Below are 17,563 nucleotides of genomic sequence, written 5' to 3' on the forward strand. Positions count from 1 at the left end.
CAAAAACAATATTTTTCTCAATCATAGCTTTTCTTAAATATGAAAAAATAGTTTACATGGAATAATAAAGAAAAAAAAGGTTCTTACAAGAATATTGTGAAGATTAATGTGATCACTGTTTTGTTCCGCTAAATAAAATGAAACATTTTCCAAATGTTTTGATTCCGTTATGTGTAATGTATTTCTTTTATTAGGGCCTTTTAACACTTGTGCTTTTTGGCATTTTAATACAAATAATGCGATAAAAAGAATATTTTATAGTTATTTGTATGGCAAATAGTGTGACTCGGGTATGTATAAGGGGTGTGTGGGTATAAGAGCTCGACCGCGAGATAAACTATATGGGGCTGGTCTCCAAATGTTTCCACGGCTGCTTTTCATTCCCAGTCCGGCCCTGAATGGAATGGTTCACGTATAATCACCCATTCATCGACTAATGAAAATATAAGGACTAAAGGGCCTTTATTGAACAGAATGGATACATCCATATTAACTAATCTGTTTGATAATCCCTTTTTATCGGACCAACACAGAAAATGCTTTCGGGACATCAGAGGTCTCTTCCACCCAATTCATCAGATCTTTTTCCTATGTCGCCTCAACGTTATCAACTTCAATTAAAGACTCTATTGGACATTAACATCGTATCATAACCATGTGCCTCAGTGTTGTGTTAACAGGCAGCCTCCAGCCCTCCATCTAGAGAAAGCTTATCGGGGAAACAAGGAAGTTTTCATCAAACCTAAACTATATGACAATAAAGAGCACTGTAATGCCAATGTTGTTGTTTTCCCCATTATTCCTTATTTCATGTTCCCTAGAATAGTGACAGAAAATACAGCTCCCAGAACAGCCCAAGGAGCAACTCCACCCCCCCTCCACTGACAACAATGCGTCATATATCATATAACAGGAGTTATCCTAACGAAAAACAGCTCAGCTTCCTCTTCTCTGACGTGAGCAAGCTATTCCCTATACTGCCACGTGCACATCGACGTCACTGAGAGCCATAGCAGGGAAGCACGGAAAACAAATAGGGGCTTTAGATGACAGCAAATACCATTTATTTTTCAACAAATGGGCTAGACTCCGCAAAGTGAAAATGAACAGCATCAAAATTATGAGAACTTGAGATAATTATTGTGTTAAATCGCAAAGTGGCTCTCTAGCTTCTTTCGGAGCACCCCTATTTTCGATCATTGGTACGGTCACAGAGACCACGCCTATTCCGCAGCGGTTGGCTGCCAGTTTTTCCTGATTTCTGTCACGTGAAGTTCTGGAGGCTGCAGGAAGGGGCTAGTCGCAAGTCAGCGGGTGGAGGAGTGACAGCGTCGTGTGTAAATCTCAGGTACCGATTACTTACAATTCCCGGAGAAACTTCACACTGCTGTCACCATGAAGCGCCAGTTAACACCGGGGAGCCTCCTCCTGCTTATCCCAGGAGTGCTGCTGTTTGTCATGGCGATGTCCGCGGCCGAATCTGCAGGTAAGAGTTCCTGTAGCCAAAGTTCAGAGCGTTAGTCCTGGGCGTAGCCGCCGCTATTCACAATCTTATTGCTCCAGCCTGGCTCCTTATGCTTAGCCGTGCGACATGTCCGCAATGATATCGCGCGCACTGGGCACCAAAAGCTGGTGAGAGCACCTGTCCTGTCAGGCGGGGTATTTAGGACTTTGCGTGGCCGTGCTGGAAGCAAATAGCGATCGCAGCTCTTACAATAGTTTTCCCTCCTACGTCATTTACGGTGTCATTGTTGTGTCACACTGTCTACATCATAGCCGCTGTCCCCTAAACGTTTTGTTGTCAGTTTGTTGGCTTTCATAGAGCTTCTTCAGGGACAGCCAATCAGCGTAGGGCGCATCTCTACATCACTTATGGTAGTTTGTTAACTAGTCTCGGGTTAATTTCCCGTACTTAAATGCGTTTGGTTGGCCCTGTATAATGTATAGTAAACTCAGCGAAGGTTCTTGAATGTCTCCTTACCTATTCTATGTTGGAGAAACTTGCAAGTGTTGGCACTGCCTAAGGAACACGGAAGGGAAACCACAGCTTTCCCTTTAGTGAATATGCCACACAGTAGCAGTAGCCACATATCCATAGCCTAACCTATAAGCTGCCTGTGTGTCAAATATTCAAAGAATGCACCTGCGCCCACGAATGATTTCTTTATGTAGTATGGTTTTTAGCAGTATGGTGCGAGATGGAACAGAGCCTCCATGACATTTCCTAGTAATCATACGAAGATGCCGAGTTCCTTCCAATTAGAGTGAAGCTTCAGAATTTGCCACTGAACTGATATCTGTTTTCTTCCTCCCACCTAGGAGAAAAAGTAAAGTTTAGAACTCCAGGGCTTACCCTGATGGAGTCGTTAGTTGAAGAGCTTTGTGGACCATGTCATAGCTTTGTGGACCTCCTGAGGTCTTTACACTGAGGGGTTAACTTTTCACCAATGCTTATCATTCTGTGCACTTTTTAGGGTGGAAAAATGCAACTAGGACAATTTCTACAAAATTGCAATGTCATCCCATAGTGACCACTCAAGAATTTTGCTGCCAAAGCAAGGCGATACCCAGTGCCCGGTGCTTTTTTCTTCTCGGTTTCTGGGCAGCCAAAGGAATGCTTGATTTTTAAGAAGACCCACTGCGTTAATTTTTTTTTTTTTTCTGACTAGGTGAATTAAACTTTTTTTTTTTTTTTTTTTTTTTGGCATATTGTTTTTTCATTGGTATGCCTGTTCGCCGTTGTATTAATTAAACGTACCTTGAATGATGACTATGGCTGTGAGACATTAGGAGGCGGTTATCCGGTGCATTATTCAGCTCTGGCCGTGTCATGCCCATAAATTGTAAATTATGCAGAATGAGATCCTAGAATGTAGGGCTTTTTTATTTTTAGATTCTTGGGCAGTTTCACATTTCCGCATAGTTTAGATGCAAAAGCAGAGGATAGTTTTTATATGGTTGTTAGTCTTTGCTCTTTAAAAATAAAAAAGTAAAGTGGAACCCTCCCATCTGAATATCTCTATATCCTGACTAGAATCTTGGACTTTCCAGCCAGTCATATATTTTTAGGTTAGGGTACAGTATGCCTTAGCTGGGGCAATACCCTCTGCAAGTGCTGAGCACCAGGCTATGATGTCATATTCCGGCAATGCTTCGTCAGGTTAGGCACAGGCCTCCATAGGATAAATGTGTTCATTACAAGGGGCCCCTGAGTTTCCCAACTAACCCAATGAGCAGTGGTGTACCAGGAAGCTCGATTGAGCAGATCCACTGTCCTTGGTCAGTATACACCGTTCTATCCAGCTGAAGGCCAACATGTAGCCTTGGCATACTTCTATGGCCCTGAGAGCATCACGTGCTTTATTTAATCATTGGTTTGTTCGATTTTTTTTTCTTTTTTTTTTTTTTTTTGTCGGAGCGACTTGGAAATTGGTTGGGCTGCTCTAACATGTAAAATATACCGTCAGTCACTGATAAGATTACTAATACAGTGTTCAGTACTGATAAACCATACAGTACGTCCAAGGTGTTCTGTGGGTAGCTTTTAAGGCTGTGTCCTAAGTGGTGTTATTTAGTAGCCAGCCACTGTAAATGTTATATTAAACCCAGTTTTTCTGGGTTTACTGTTTCAGTGTAACTGGGATTTTTCCTGAGGGAATAAAGTAAATTACTTGCCTTTCGAGTAACGTAAAGCTATGGAGTACACTCGGTGGTGTTCAACCTATGGGTGGATCTTATTAAACGGTACATTTAATTGCAGTCGTTGTCCCTGCTAAGTGCAAGCAGGAAACGCGCGTGTAATCTCATCCATTCGAATGAATTGGGGAGAAAGACGAACTACCAAAACAAATTGGCTGAAGATGAACTTACATGATATAGTTTTTACATGTGTGGCTCCCCTTTAAGCATTGTATGGTGATTGGGTGCTGGCCAAGAAGGCTCTTGTATTTCTAGTGGAATATCTTAAAGGGGATCCTCCACCATTTTTTTATATATTTTTATCTGTTTTAGTTTTTTTTTTTAATTTATTTTTGGAAACATTGTTAGCTTTTGCATGATGTAACATTTTTAGGCAGCTTCATGTTCTAGACTCCTTATCATACTGCCTGTGGTAAACTGTACAGTGGCTCTTAGTCACCCAGTCAGTCACACAAAGGCGGTGGAGGAATACACTTCTTTAGCTTTGCCTTAAATAATTAGCACAATGTGGTGTTTCAGCAGGTAAAGTCACCCAAACTATAACATGACTGACAATGGCAGCCCCCAGATTTTCTGATTTAAAAAAAAAAAATGTATTTAAATTATTTGGCCGCTTCACTTGTGATGTAAAACTACTGAATATTGGAGACCCTTTATGGTAGACTCCACTGCATTTTACTGCATGCAAACCAATGTATGCAACCTTGTATCTAAATTTATTTCCTCCACTGCCTGCCTACCCTGAATGCAGGGAGTACTTTAACCACTTCAGTGCCCTACGGACGTACCCGTACATCCTAAAAAGGCATTCAATGAAGCCCTTCAGGACGTACAGCTACGTCCTGACTTTCCTGCAGCAGCAGGGACATCTCCCTGCCGCTGCTTCGGAGATCAGGCTGTTTGATAGCCTGCATTCCTCTGTCAACAGAAGACAGCATCACTGGCCTCCTCCTGACCAATCGTTTGTAAGGGCTGCTGGCCAGAGCACCGTTAAGCCGTTACATAAGGCATGCTGATCGGGCGTTCATTCCGGGAGACGTTATTGCTTACATCAGCCTGAAGGTCAGCAGATGACAGGATATCCCCTGCAGGGTCTGTCTAGAATCTATGGAGACTTCCTCGGTGATCACAATGTGGCCCTATAGGGATCTCTATCCGTACTGCACAGATAACAGTGCAAAAATTAAACATATATTTAAAAAAATAATCTTACATGCCATTGCCCTAACTCTTTATGTAAAAAGTAGAACTCCTACTCTCAGACCCATTAAGCCATTACAAATAAAATTACTACTATGAAAGTAATGGATGCAGCCTTCCCCTCTAGAACATAAATGTGGTCATTGTTAAACAGTGGCACCTAAAGTGTGGGATAAATTCTAAGATTTTTTTTTTTTTCTTACTAGCGCACGCAATTATTTTTTGCAGGTTTCTATGGGTTTAAATTATAGGCCTATTTGTCCTGGAACAAAAGAATGTGCACACGGAAAAGGGGAATTTTAATTAAATGCCAAAAAAGCTCTTTGATGTAAGGTACCAAAACCCCTGTGACTGAAGAGGGTAACCGCTCTTTAACATTACTAGTATCAGATTCCGGTTTTCTAAAACATTGAACTCTCTGCCTAACCGAACACAACAAAAACCATGCATGCTGCCTTCTAGTCTATCGTGTTAGCTGGTCGGGGGGGGGGGGGGCGCGCATGACCTGACTTGACCTCTGGCACCCAAAGGGTTAACAATTAATTATTGTAATTTGCTTTTCAGCTGTTTGTGAAGATTTCAAATTATGTGACACTTGTACAAACCACACAGAGGGCCTGAACTGCTCCTGGGTATCCTGTACTAATGGTATGTTATGGATGTAGACTGAAAGCGCCTTTTGTCTTTCTTCCCTTACTCAGATGTAGACTTCAGCAACATACAACCAATACGAAAGGGATCATCGCCTTGGGTTCAAATGTCAAGGACATATTGAAATATATCTTAGACTCAGTTTCACTTTTACTTTACATGACAATTTGATGTCGGATAACAACCATTGGACCCATCTAGTCTCAACCCATTAATCACCCAAACCATTAATCAGTCTGTGGTCTTGTCTTCTATTCAAGATAGTTTATTCATATCCCATGCATGTTTACATTTCCTCACTGTATTAACCTCTACCACGTCTACTGGGAGGGTGCTCCATTTATTTACCACCCTCATAGTAAAATAAAAAATATATTCCATTTTTTTTTCTTTTTTTTACACAAATGCATATTAAAATATTTTTTTCATTTGTTATTTATTTTTTACTATGTAATATGTTAATTCTTGGAATATTATTTTTCCTCAGGGTCTGAGCCAGTCTGCAGAAACTCCAGTTCAGTGCAAGGAAACTGTTCTGAAGTACCTTGTCGAGGTAACGTATCCCACTTCTTCATATAGGCTATAAAAGCTTTGTAATGGGTGATGATCAAGAATACTTTAAGAACCAGGTTCCTTATGTTCTTGCAATGTGATCAATGTTGATACATGGAAGACAAAAACATAACGCAATCTATAGTGCAATTTGTCTACAATGTAGATAAAGATCGGTAATATTGGGTGAGTGGAATGCTTTCCTGGTGTAGGAGCAACGCGCTGCTCCTGTGTGAAAGTATAGCCCGACCCAGCTGATGTTAAGCCTCTTCGCACAATAGTAAGCGGGGATCTCCATAAAGATACACGAGAGAGAGAGAGATATGTGAATGAAAATAGTATTTAACCTAACAAAAAATATACTAGCTGCTCACATGGAGATGTAGAAGCTGGGACATAAAAGCTGCCTGCAATGTCCTATAAAATGCCTTATAGGGAATGCCGTTTGAGATTGATCATTTTTTGCCTCTTTGTGAACAGTCTTCACAGTTGCTAAAAAATAAATAAAACCCTTGCTTGTTCCTGCTATTGGGCCGCATCCTCCATTACAACTCCTTCAACTTTACTCAGTTCTAGTGGATTGGAACTAAAGCATGTAATACCCATTTTTGTTTGCTGTTGCGATGTTGCATGCTACCTTAAAACGGTTTGGGCTGTTAATTCAGCATATGCCTTTCTAAACATTTTAATATCCAAAGATGTTCAGATGCTACAGATTTTTAGAACAGTGGTGGACTTCATTCATTAACGCGACTTGTTGTTACTTTGTAATTTGTTACCTGCACTGTTAGATATTGCGGCATTTTGTCCCTTTTTTTTTCTTCCCCCTTTTGCCTTTCTGCCGGGGAAGGCGTGAAGGACCTGGGGCTGCGGCTCAAAAATTTAAGCAAGCCGATGGAAACTATCACTATTCAAGTGGTCAGACCTGTTCCGCTCCTCTTTCTTCATGTCAAACAAGTGATTATAACAAAGGGAGAAGTAGTACAGCCCGACACTTAAGATATTTCTAAAATGCTGCTCTGCGGAAATAAAGGTCATTTTTTTATGAAAACCGCAGGTGCAGCTTATGTCAAAAGAGTGTAGCTTATATTTTTAGCTTCCCTATACCCACAACTCCAGCATCTATCCAAATGGGACTGCGTATAAAAAAAACACTCCTCCGGGCTTTAAATGCAGTCTGTGATGGCAAAAGGCACAAAAAGGAGAAAATCAGACTAGTGGAGGTGTCCTAAAGCCTTAAATCATTTCTGTCCAAATGGCAATTGCCACCCCTGATCTCTCTTGGGAGCCCCCACTCTGATTGTGTAAAAAGTTGAGGAAATATAATGGCTTTCCTACTGTCCTGTTCAGAAATTGCAAACTCCTGAATTGTAATCCAGATTTGCTTTGGAGATTAAGTGCTCCACCCTAACGTAATCTGCAGATCACTTATATCTTAATGTAGCTGTTCAGCAATACTAATCCCTAAAACAATAGGCCACCTTAGACTATAATATCAGAAAAGGGTTTACTTAAATTCTCCAGCATATTTCTCTGCTCCTCGGTGTTATTAATGTGCTTTTTTTATACAGTGTGTGTATATGTATGTACATACACATACACGCACAACTTTGTGTCCTTTAAAACATTTTTGTCTAGAAGATTTCAAGAGAATCACTCATTGCAATTGCTATACTTACTGTCCTGCAAAGTTACTATGGACATCAGTGATTTACACTTGAATGAGGTATACATTTCTGTCTTTTTATTGTAGAGGCAACCACGTTTACAAGCTCAACCACTGCAAGTGCCCCTGGTAAGAATACCTTTTGTCTGTATATACATCAGGGCTTGACAAATTTGTTGTGAATCTAGGCGCCGGGTAAAAAAGTTAGGAGCCAGGATTTTTTTAAACTAACAGTTGGTCAGGAGGGATCCGATCATCATCAGCCCACTTACTAAACTCACAGCATCTGACCTGGAAGCACCCTGGACTTTCAGGTCAGTGCTGTTTGTTTTGTTTTTTTATTAATTTTTTTTCATTTTTTTAACTTTCGATACTGATGTACCATTGGAGCACAGCATTGACAGATATTTAGTCCCCACAAGTTTGTGGGGACAAATGTTAACCCCTGCAATGCCACGAATGTGTCATACACAATTGTGGCATTGAAGGGGTTAACGCTGCACTGTCGCTCTCATGGAGCGATCAGGCAGCAGGGGGGTGTTGGAGCTGGTCTCCACACTCATGGCAAGACCAAAGAACCCTCTCCCCTGTCCCTGAAGCTGCATCTGGCAGCTGGGAAGCAATTGCTGGTCTATAGACCAGCCATTGCAGGGGGGAGTCTCTGATGACTGCTGTAGGCTTCTATGCCTACAGGAATCATCAAAGGGCTTGTGGGGGCTCGTTTTTTGCTGTTGCTGGTCTTGCTGGTCACCGGCAGCAAAGCCCCTTACTAAACGGGAGTTAACCCCTAAAATGCCGCGATAGCGGCATTGAAGGGGTTAACGCTGCACTGTCGCTCTCGGGGAGCGATTAGGCAGCAAGGGGGGGGTGTTGGGACTGGTCCCCACACTCATGTGGAGACCGAAGAACCCTCTCCCCTGTCCCTGAAGCTGCATCTGGCAGCTGGGAAGCAATTGCTGGTCTATAGACCAGCCATTGCAGGGGGGAGTCTCTGATGACTGCTGTAGGCTTCTATGCCTACAGGAATCATCAAAGGGCTTGTGGGGGCTCGTTTTTTGCTGTTGCTGGTCTTGCTGGTCACCGGCAGCAAAGCCCCTTACTAAACGGGAGTTAACCCCTAAAATGCCGCGATAGCGGCATTGAAGGGGTTAACGCTGCACTGTCGCTCTCGGGGAGCGATTAGGCAGCAAGGGGGGGGTGTTGGGACTGGTCCCCACACTCATGTGGAGACCGAAGAACCCTCTCCCCTGTCCCTGAAGCTGCCTCTGGCAGCTGGGACTCAATTGCTGGTCTATGGACCAGCCATTGCAGAGGGAGTCTCTTTGATGACTGCTGTAGGCTTCCATACCTACAGGAGTCATCAAAGGGCTTGTGGGGGCTCGTTTTTGCTGTTGCTGGTCTGCCTGGCCCCCAAAACGGGAATTAACCCCTAAATGCCGCGATCGCGGCATTGAAGGGGTTAACGCATGGAGCGATCAGGCAGCTGGGGGGTGTTGGGTGAGGTCCCCAGACTTGTGTGGGGACCCAATCAACACACAAACCCCTTCCCTGAGGCTGCCTGTGGCAGCTGAAAACACGAGTGCTGCTTTTCCAGCAACCGCGTTTTCAGCCTACAGGCTCACTCCGTGGGAGTGATCTCAGGAACGGGGGCGGGCTCGGAGTGGCTGTGCTGTCTGCCCAGACTTCTGGGCAGACAGCAACAGCGCCCCCGTGTGGTGACTCAGCCTCTTACATCCACAATTTTTTCTGGATGTAAGAGGCTGACAAAACCTAGGCGCCAGGACAAAATTCTCTGTCGCCATGGCGACCTGGCGCCTGGGATTTGTCGAGCCCTGATATACATGATATGTAAGAACCGAAAATGAGTTCCAGTGTTCTACATTCCAGATAATGGTTAATACTTTCAGTCCTTGGTTAATCTTTCACAGCAGAAATGTAATCATTTTCATGTGGGTGGTGATGGAAAATGCCAATAAATACGGTATGAGAGAAAACAAATCACTGGAAATGTCCTGTGTGTCAGTAATGTATATTCTGTCCACCCTTGTTTTGCGGGGTAGAATAATCCATGTTTTATGTAAAGCAACATTTGTAAAGTTAATTTCCCCAATTAGAGGAAGCTATTATGCTAGTATAGTCGGATATCTAATAATCCACAATAACTCTATTATTCACATATAAGCATGCAGTGACATTTCCTTTTTTTTTGTTTTTTTTCTTTCTTTATTTTTACTTGATTGAGTTGCAAGTTGAAAGTCTGGATTGAGAATAGGCATTTTTCTGCCGTTGGTAACCTTTTTCTCTTTGCAGTCACGCCAACCGAAAACACAACCATGCCCGTAACTGCATCACCACCCAGTAAGTCGTGCGTATATATAGATATATGTAAAACAAAATCTCGGGGGAGCAGATTACGTTGGCTCGCTAGATACTTCTGATGTACTAGAGGTGGGCCATAGAATGTGCTCGTGTTTCTGTTCATGTATTGTATGTCTTCTTCCACCTGCAGCGAGTTCTACCCCCAACAGCACAGCCACCACAACCACCACCAACAGTACAGCCACCTCAACAACCAACATGACATCTATTGGTAAGCTAACCCCCCCTCCCACAAGACTGGTTGTAGTTGTGCTATAGTTAATGAGACTACCTGATAAATAGCACACACTTAACCTTGATCAGATGGGTAGATATATGTATATGTATGAGAGCCATTATGCAATGTGTACATATTTAGCTGGAAGTCCAGTGTGCCAGCTATGTGCCCTTTTTATAGCTCTCACTCCAGGTTATTAAGAACAAATAAGTGAATATCTTACTATTAAGTCATACCTAATGATAACGCTGGAAGATTTTTTTTTATGGTCGGGGGTATAGCAGAGGTTTAAGTGTAGGCGTTCAAGGCATCAGATGAGGGCATTAGTATTAGGGATACTAGAAAAGGACACGGTCACCTGTATTGGAGAGGATATAATCACTCATAGTTTACAATATTATATCCACATTATATTTTTGGTTAGAATAAAGCCTCATTTTCTTCTGTAATCCTTATTAAATTTTACTAATCTGGATTTGTCTTTGGACAGTTTCTGATATTACATTATTTTACATAGCACCAGCAGGTTCTGTAGCGCTGTTATCCCAATCAGTTTCTAGACCATGAAAAGCAGAGGCACGACAAGCTTGGTGGGAATTCATAATGGAGAGGATGCCAGATTCCAAGAATGTATTACACATTGCCATTTTACCGGAAACTACTCATGGCCTTTATCCTATCCTATTCTAATCACAGAAAACGAATATCTCTGTGTGTATGTGTGAGATATATATATATATTTACAGCAAATAAAGTTGATGCACTCAGTGGGTCTTCTATTTATAAAATGTATTGGCTTGGTGAAGGTCCTTCACCAAGTCAATCATTTTTATAAAAAGAAGACCCACTGAGTGCATCAACTTTATTTGCTGTATATATCTTTTGGATTGTTAGCACCCGGGCATATTGCAACTGCTTCCAGTGCGTGTAAGTGCGTTACATTTTATATTTTTTGTGTGTGTAAATATATATTATAATTTTGTTTTGGTTTTTTCTTTTCTTGGAATGTAGCACCATCCACCTCTGTATCTCCCACGGCTCCTTCAAAAAAAGGAACATTTGATGCCGCCAGCTTCATTGGGGGAATAGTCCTCGTCCTGGGTATACAAGCGGTCATATTCTTCTTGTACAAGTTCTGCAAGGCCAAAGACAGGAATTATCATACTCTTTAAAGACTGCCATTTGTCGAGTGCTTGCCAACATTGCTCAAACCAAATGTTTTACTATGAGGAAATTTCTCATAGAGGAATGTACCAGAAAGATGCTTTTTCTACCCTTGTACAATAACTTTATATTGTGTGCCATAATTCTCCAGAAGGAAGCTTGTACCAGTTTTATTTTGCTGCCAATTGCATGGCTCTCGGCAGCATCCCAAACTTTTTTTTTTATGGTGCCGGTTTTGTACCATGGGTAAGTTAAAATTATGAATATGTAAATTCAGTTGAAGTTAACATGATGGATAATGACCCTGTTAAAAAAACAAAACAGAAAAAAACCAAAACGTTTTTATAGACATAAATTCTGTATTATGCGAAAGGTTCAGTGGGGTAGTTCAGAACACTAAGGGTAAGGATGTTTTTGTTTTTCTCCCATTTTATATGCCTCTAAAATTGTATCTTATTTTATCAGCATGGAAATCCAACGCAGGTTTCTGAGACAAATGGAGTTATGTGACCTTTTTGTCCTTGCAAAGTGCACCTTATATTTTAATGAATGTAAGGTCTTGGTACTTGTGCCTTACGGTTGTAATGAAAGTATCACAGGTTTTTCACAGTCTTTGGAGTTATGGTGGTTTCCATAAAGGAAAAACATTTTGTGCAATTGCTCCAAATGAGCCCTTTTCTTCATTTGTGGAGCCATGTTTTTTTTTCCTCTTGGCTCCAGTATAGAAACTCCAGGCCTTTTTTTTCTGTCTTGTTTTAAAGCATTTTAGCAGTAGAATCAGGTGCTTGTGGCAAAACATATTTCCAAAGGTGTTTTGGGAACTGAAGGTTTCAGCTGCCTTATCGTCTGGATGCCCAGGAGGGCTTTTGGATCATCGGTTAATTCTCAGAAGAATGAATATCATCCGTACTTTTATTTTATTTTTAACTATGCTTGGCAGACAGAAATATTCATCCCCTGTAGGGTTAAAAAACACACTTGCAGGAGAACTGAACATTTAATCTCCCTGTCATCAATTTGAATTATGGAGACCACAAGAAAAGCTTGGTCAACCATGCATGATGCCCAGTTATATGTTGACCCTTTATAATTAATACAACAGTTGGAATGTTCAGAGATATATTAAACAAGTGGTGCATTTCACGATATCAGCTTCTTGAAATAATATAAGGAACCGTGCAATCCAGAGCAGTTAAAATTAAACTCCTTATTGGTAAAGTGGTTAGAAGAAATCAGAACCCTTTATCTGATCTTGTTTTTTTCTTTTTTTATTATTATGGGAATGCTCAAGGGAAAAATGCTTAAATGAAGAACATGTAGATAATCTTTTTTTTCTTGTAATTGCAAGCTCTATAGCAATAGATGTTAAATCACCAGTGTGAATTGCACTATGCTCTGTGACTCTTCTAATCTTTTGATGACTTGCAGAATGTTTTTTTCTTTTCATGTTAGATTTAGTAGTCAGATAATTGTACAATAGCACTGTGTATCTGTTCAGATTTTACAAACTCAATTTAGAAAGCAGATTAATAGAATGTGTTGGTTTTTAGGAACGTACCTGCAAATGCGAAGTGCCTTAATCCGAATTCATCCTATACCACCTGGTTTAGGCAACATAAAAACAGGGTGTACATCTACACGCTTTGTGTTTAAAACTTTCAATCAAAGAAAAAAAAAAATGATCAAATTTAAAGTAATGAAACTATCTTACTCTACATTGTGCATTCAAACGATGGCCTAGAGTGAGCCTGCTAGGGCACGGGTCCTTGCCTACAAGTTATCACAAATTAACCTGTATTTTTGTGTTTTAAGGGTTTCTTGCCATCGGTGAGCAAAAAAATGGTTAATCAATAATTATTCTGTCATTCTATCCCTTTAGAGCTGATCCTAGTGCTTGTGCGATATAACCATGAATCGTGTGAAAATGCACCTTCAAACATATTGAATGCGGACGCATAACTGTATACTTATTCATAATTCCGTTTGAGTCCATTTGCACGTTATGTCATCATTGCGTGTTTTTATGTTAACTCGAGCCCACAAGCTTAGTACATACCATTTATAAAATCACGCACATTATAGGCGCAGCGCTATTAGATTTAATTCAGTGATATTTTATTTCTTGACGTTGTTTTTATTTAGCGTAGAAATCTGGTCTGTGTTTTCTGTCACCAATAAGTGAGGTCTACGTTTTCATCCCCCTTGCCTGTTCTCTTTCCTTTTTTTGCAGTTAATATGCAGTGATTTTATTCAGTCAGCGTTTTGATGGTTCCCGGTTGTTTGGGATAGAAGTGTACTTGGTCACTGGTTTGTCAGGCAGGGCAGTGGCTTTTCCATTACTTTTAGTTTATTCAAAATAGTTTAGGTATATCTTTCCTTAATAGCCCCCCCCCACCAGTCTGTGAGTACATTTGAATATTTTCTCACTATGACTGTGAGCTGGACCCGTGACTAACTCTGGCCACGCATCTCCAACATGCAGCGCTGCAAAGGTAATTCTTTAGAATGAACACTTTAATGGCTAGCCGGACAGCGCGGATTGGTGCCCAATTGTCTTACTCCTGAACGCGGGTTTCAAAAGCCCAATAAACACACTGCAGGATTTTGTGGGTGCTGTCTGCGCACTACTGTACCTTCATGGTTTGGTAAATAACACCAATATCATTTTATGGAAGTCAACCTACACACTAGTATCGCATGTAATGGTAAACAACAAAATGTTACTTTCCAAATGTCTGAAGAGAGGAATTTTAGTCGTGAAGATACACGTTGTCATGGTGTTGAAGCTCTCCTCATGTATCTAGCGGGCACATCCTAGAAAACTCCTGTGCCAAATTGGTTTGTTATAATGTGGCCTTCTTGAAAGATTTGATGTGAATTGTCTGATTTCTGCAGTTACATAAGCTTTTTGAAAGACTCTAATGTTTGTTCTTTGAGCTCTGTTAAAGATCAAAAATGCCTTCTAGTAACTTATGACTCTGTCACCATAAATGCATAATTCGGTTAACAGAAAATCTGCAAATAAAGTTGATTGATTTTTTTTTTGTTGAAAACAATTGAATTTGTTGGATTGTTACATCATTATTAAGGATAATTAACCCCTTAATGACAAAGCTGTACATGTACGGGCTCAAAATGCATTGTTTTCAATGGGTTTAGGGACCGCCCATTGTCCTTAGGGGGTTAACTGGATGTTATACCTAAAATGTGAAATGCATAGCTTGTGAACATACAGTTCAAGTGATAAGATGTATTACACTGAAAACAAAACCTTTTTGTTTAGGGAGCACACACTTCTACTGTTACATGGGACCGTGGGTTTTGACACTGGAATCGACACTTTTTAAAAAAAAAAAAATATTATAACAATAGCAGTTTATACACAAGCTAATAATTGTAGAGCAACTAAATAACAATCTTCTGTTTGGTTCAGTAGATTCCGGCAGCCACAATGTCCAATGCCGTTTTCATGGATTTTCGTCTAATATTCAGGTGCCTTAGGTTGGCCACATGGTGGAGTGTCGGGGAACCGGTCCTGTGCTCAATCAGTAGCAGTTTTTCCCAATAATATCTCTTAATGCTGAGCAGTTGGTTAGGTGTGTCGTGTAAATTAGATAGCCATCATCTCTGAAAGCTAGGCCTAAAATTCAATATATATGATGCCTATAGTTGGTGTCTTCCCCAAGACTTGGTGCATTGAGCCGACCTCCTAGTATCTTTTCTGTGTGCGTCATTTCCTCTCCGATCTGCTTTCTCCCCCTGTGCCTACCTTATTCTTTACGGGTGTCTTTCTCTTTAGGGAACATTTTTTTTTGAGAGTCACAATTTTATTAGCTGTCAGGCTTCTAAATGTTACAGAAACTTAAAGACAGACAAAAACCCTCCAACAATGCAGTTATACCAGTTGTGTTGTTTTTTTGTGTAATATACCGTATTGGCTTGGATATAGGCCGCACCTGAATATAGGCCTCACCCTAAAAGTTTGGTGTTTTTTTTTTTTTTTTTTTTTTGGATTTTTTTTTAATAGATATGCCACTCTGTCCTCCTCTCCCCCTCGAAATATGCTGCCACACTAGAAGCCCCCCCCCCGGGGCCGGCGGGGGACATCTACGTAATACGCATATACAACTTCTGGAGCCGACGGACACTCAGCGGAAGTGCCGCCACCGGAAGTTGTATACGCGTATTGTAACTGCATGTCCCGGGCATCGGGCGCTAGACCCCGAATATAGGCCGCACCCCCACTTTAAAGACTTAAAGTGGGGGGGGGAAAAGTGCGGCCTATATTCAGGCCAATACGGTAATCTACTGCCTGTCCATTCAGATGATAATAAAGGTGCCATTATTTCTCTTTGGGATTTATTAAACCATAGCACTGGTGTCCATGAGTTGTAGATTCAACTGCCTGAGTTCATTAAGCATTATAAAGGGGACATCTACTAAACTGGTTAAGATTCGGGCATATCTCAGCTGTGCGTAGAATATGTACTGTACTTTTACTACTAAAAGTAACTGGCGTTAGCTGCCTGTTTTCATACACAAGCAATGGTCATAAGGGTCACAGAATCGACACGTGACATCTGTCCTGTTGGCATTTACTTAGACACTTTGTCATTTACTGTTTTTTGTCTGCAGAAATGAGAAGCGGAAGTCCCAGTTCTGTTTAAATAACTGGGGCAATAACACACAAGAAGGGTAAGGATTCTTTTCACATGCGAAAATGCATCTAGTAAAGTGAATCATACATTTTATTTGTAGCATGGTTGCATACAGTATATTAAGGCACCCAGAAATTGCCAGGCTCCTGAAGCTTTGAGAATGCATGGGGTATTTCTCCACAGCCATAATACACCGATGTGGTTATCCGTCATCTACAGGGGACAGAGAACGCCGATTTGTTCATTTACTTTTTAGCCGTAGCTCGTGAAGCTGTGTGAGGATGGCCTGCGATGTACTAGACCTCAATTCTGTTGCTCTGTTTCTGAATCTGCTTGGCACCTAAAAGATACAAGTCAATATATGATCGTTTGATGTCAAATCTAACATTTGGTACTTAGTAATCATCAACATAATAGCACTCGCATAATACTATTGCTTAAACAGTTCATGTATCATAAAGGGATCCTTAAAATTGCATTAATAAGGCATGATGACAGCCTGCACTTTCCCATGGCAGCAGACACCAGTCCACCTTCACTGTTCATAGGATCGGTCATTCCCTTCCATCAGGGAGCACTGCCGAAAGGAACAGACACCTGAAAAAGAGTGCTTAGATCCTATTCGGATGTCTAATTAAAAGCCGCGCTGGCTGATCTCATACGTTGGGAACAGGAACTAACTTTCCAGGAAAACCTTGAATGGAAGTTGTGTTATTTGCACTTGTGTAAAAAACTTCCCCCTCTCTGCATCCTACTAAAGTACCGGTATTTAATGTTAGTATTTATTAGACTGATTTTACCGTATTTCCTACCCTCAATATATTATTGTTTTAATAGTTAAAGGAAACCTGTCAAATTGTCTCTTATCTAATATTAAAAGGGACCCCCCCAAAATGGTATCACAAGATTCACCGCGTTAAAATGAGTTTACAAATATTCAGTAGTATGATGTTGTAGGAAAATCCCACAACAGACTGCATACGTTTCTGAAAAGCTGAGGCTAGAAAGACATGCTAAAGAACAACATGAATCCAGACCAATAATGCTCTACAGGAATTATATTAGTTTTAATTGGAAATAGATACAAATTTCCAAGCCAGAATATCACACGTGTGTGTGTGTATGTATATAGATATAGATATAGATATATATAGATATATATATATATTGTACTCCGGTATCACTCACAGTCTTAGGCCTCTGTATTTTGATGTCCATTTGGTTATTGAGCTTAACGTCATCTGCTAAGTAGTCTTTAAGGAAATCCACAGATGCCCCAAGATCGTAATGAGGGCATGCTGGAGAGACACGAGAGGAGACTAAAGAAAAACATAATTGAAAGCTTTTTATTAAAATACATGACCTGGAAAAGAAAAC

The 17,563-nt window shown here is 40.8% G+C and overlaps 2 protein-coding genes across 2 annotated transcripts in view; one reads left to right on the plus strand and one right to left on the minus strand.

Moving 5' to 3' along the window:
* The first annotated feature begins 1,260 nt into the window (after window positions 1-1,260).
* On the plus strand, window positions 1,261-14,574 carry CD164 (CD164 molecule). The gene is made up of 7 exons (XM_053459042.1): window positions 1,261-1,486; window positions 5,464-5,547; window positions 6,038-6,103; window positions 7,856-7,897; window positions 10,079-10,126; window positions 10,278-10,358; window positions 11,376-14,574. Exons 1-7 carry the CDS (start codon window positions 1,396-1,398, stop codon window positions 11,534-11,536), a joined length of 573 nt encoding a protein of 190 aa, XP_053315017.1. The 5' UTR covers window positions 1,261-1,395; the 3' UTR covers window positions 11,537-14,574.
* Window positions 14,575-16,258: 1,684 nt separating this feature from the next.
* The window catches only part of LOC128483976 (uncharacterized), a 39,476-nt gene continuing 38,171 nt past the window's right edge, over window positions 16,259-17,563 (minus strand). Inside the window, exons 40-41 of the mRNA XM_053460298.1 lie at window positions 17,375-17,505; window positions 16,259-16,526 (exon numbers count right to left, since the gene is read on the minus strand). Of these exons, the coding sequence (XP_053316273.1) occupies window positions 16,428-16,526; window positions 17,375-17,505 (230 nt within the window). The 3' untranslated portion in view covers window positions 16,259-16,427. The remainder of the gene's footprint in view (window positions 16,527-17,374; window positions 17,506-17,563) is intronic.

This window comes from Spea bombifrons, chromosome 3, assembly GCF_027358695.1.
Source record: "Spea bombifrons isolate aSpeBom1 chromosome 3, aSpeBom1.2.pri, whole genome shotgun sequence".
Classification (NCBI taxonomy): Eukaryota; Metazoa; Chordata; class Amphibia; order Anura; family Pelobatidae; genus Spea; species Spea bombifrons.

Excerpts from the sequence above, each read along its gene's own strand:
- CD164 (XM_053459042.1), top strand. The coding sequence starts at position 1,396 with ATGAAGCGCCAGTTAACACCGGGGAGCCTCCTCCTGCTTATCCCAGGA. Across the intron at positions 1,487-5,463 it reads GTCCGCGGCCGAATCTGCAG|CTGTTTGTGAAGATTTCAAA; the intron begins GTAAGAGTTCCT and ends TTTGCTTTTCAG. Across the intron at positions 6,104-7,855 it reads TTCTGAAGTACCTTGTCGAG|AGGCAACCACGTTTACAAGC; the intron begins GTAACGTATCCC and ends TTTTTATTGTAG.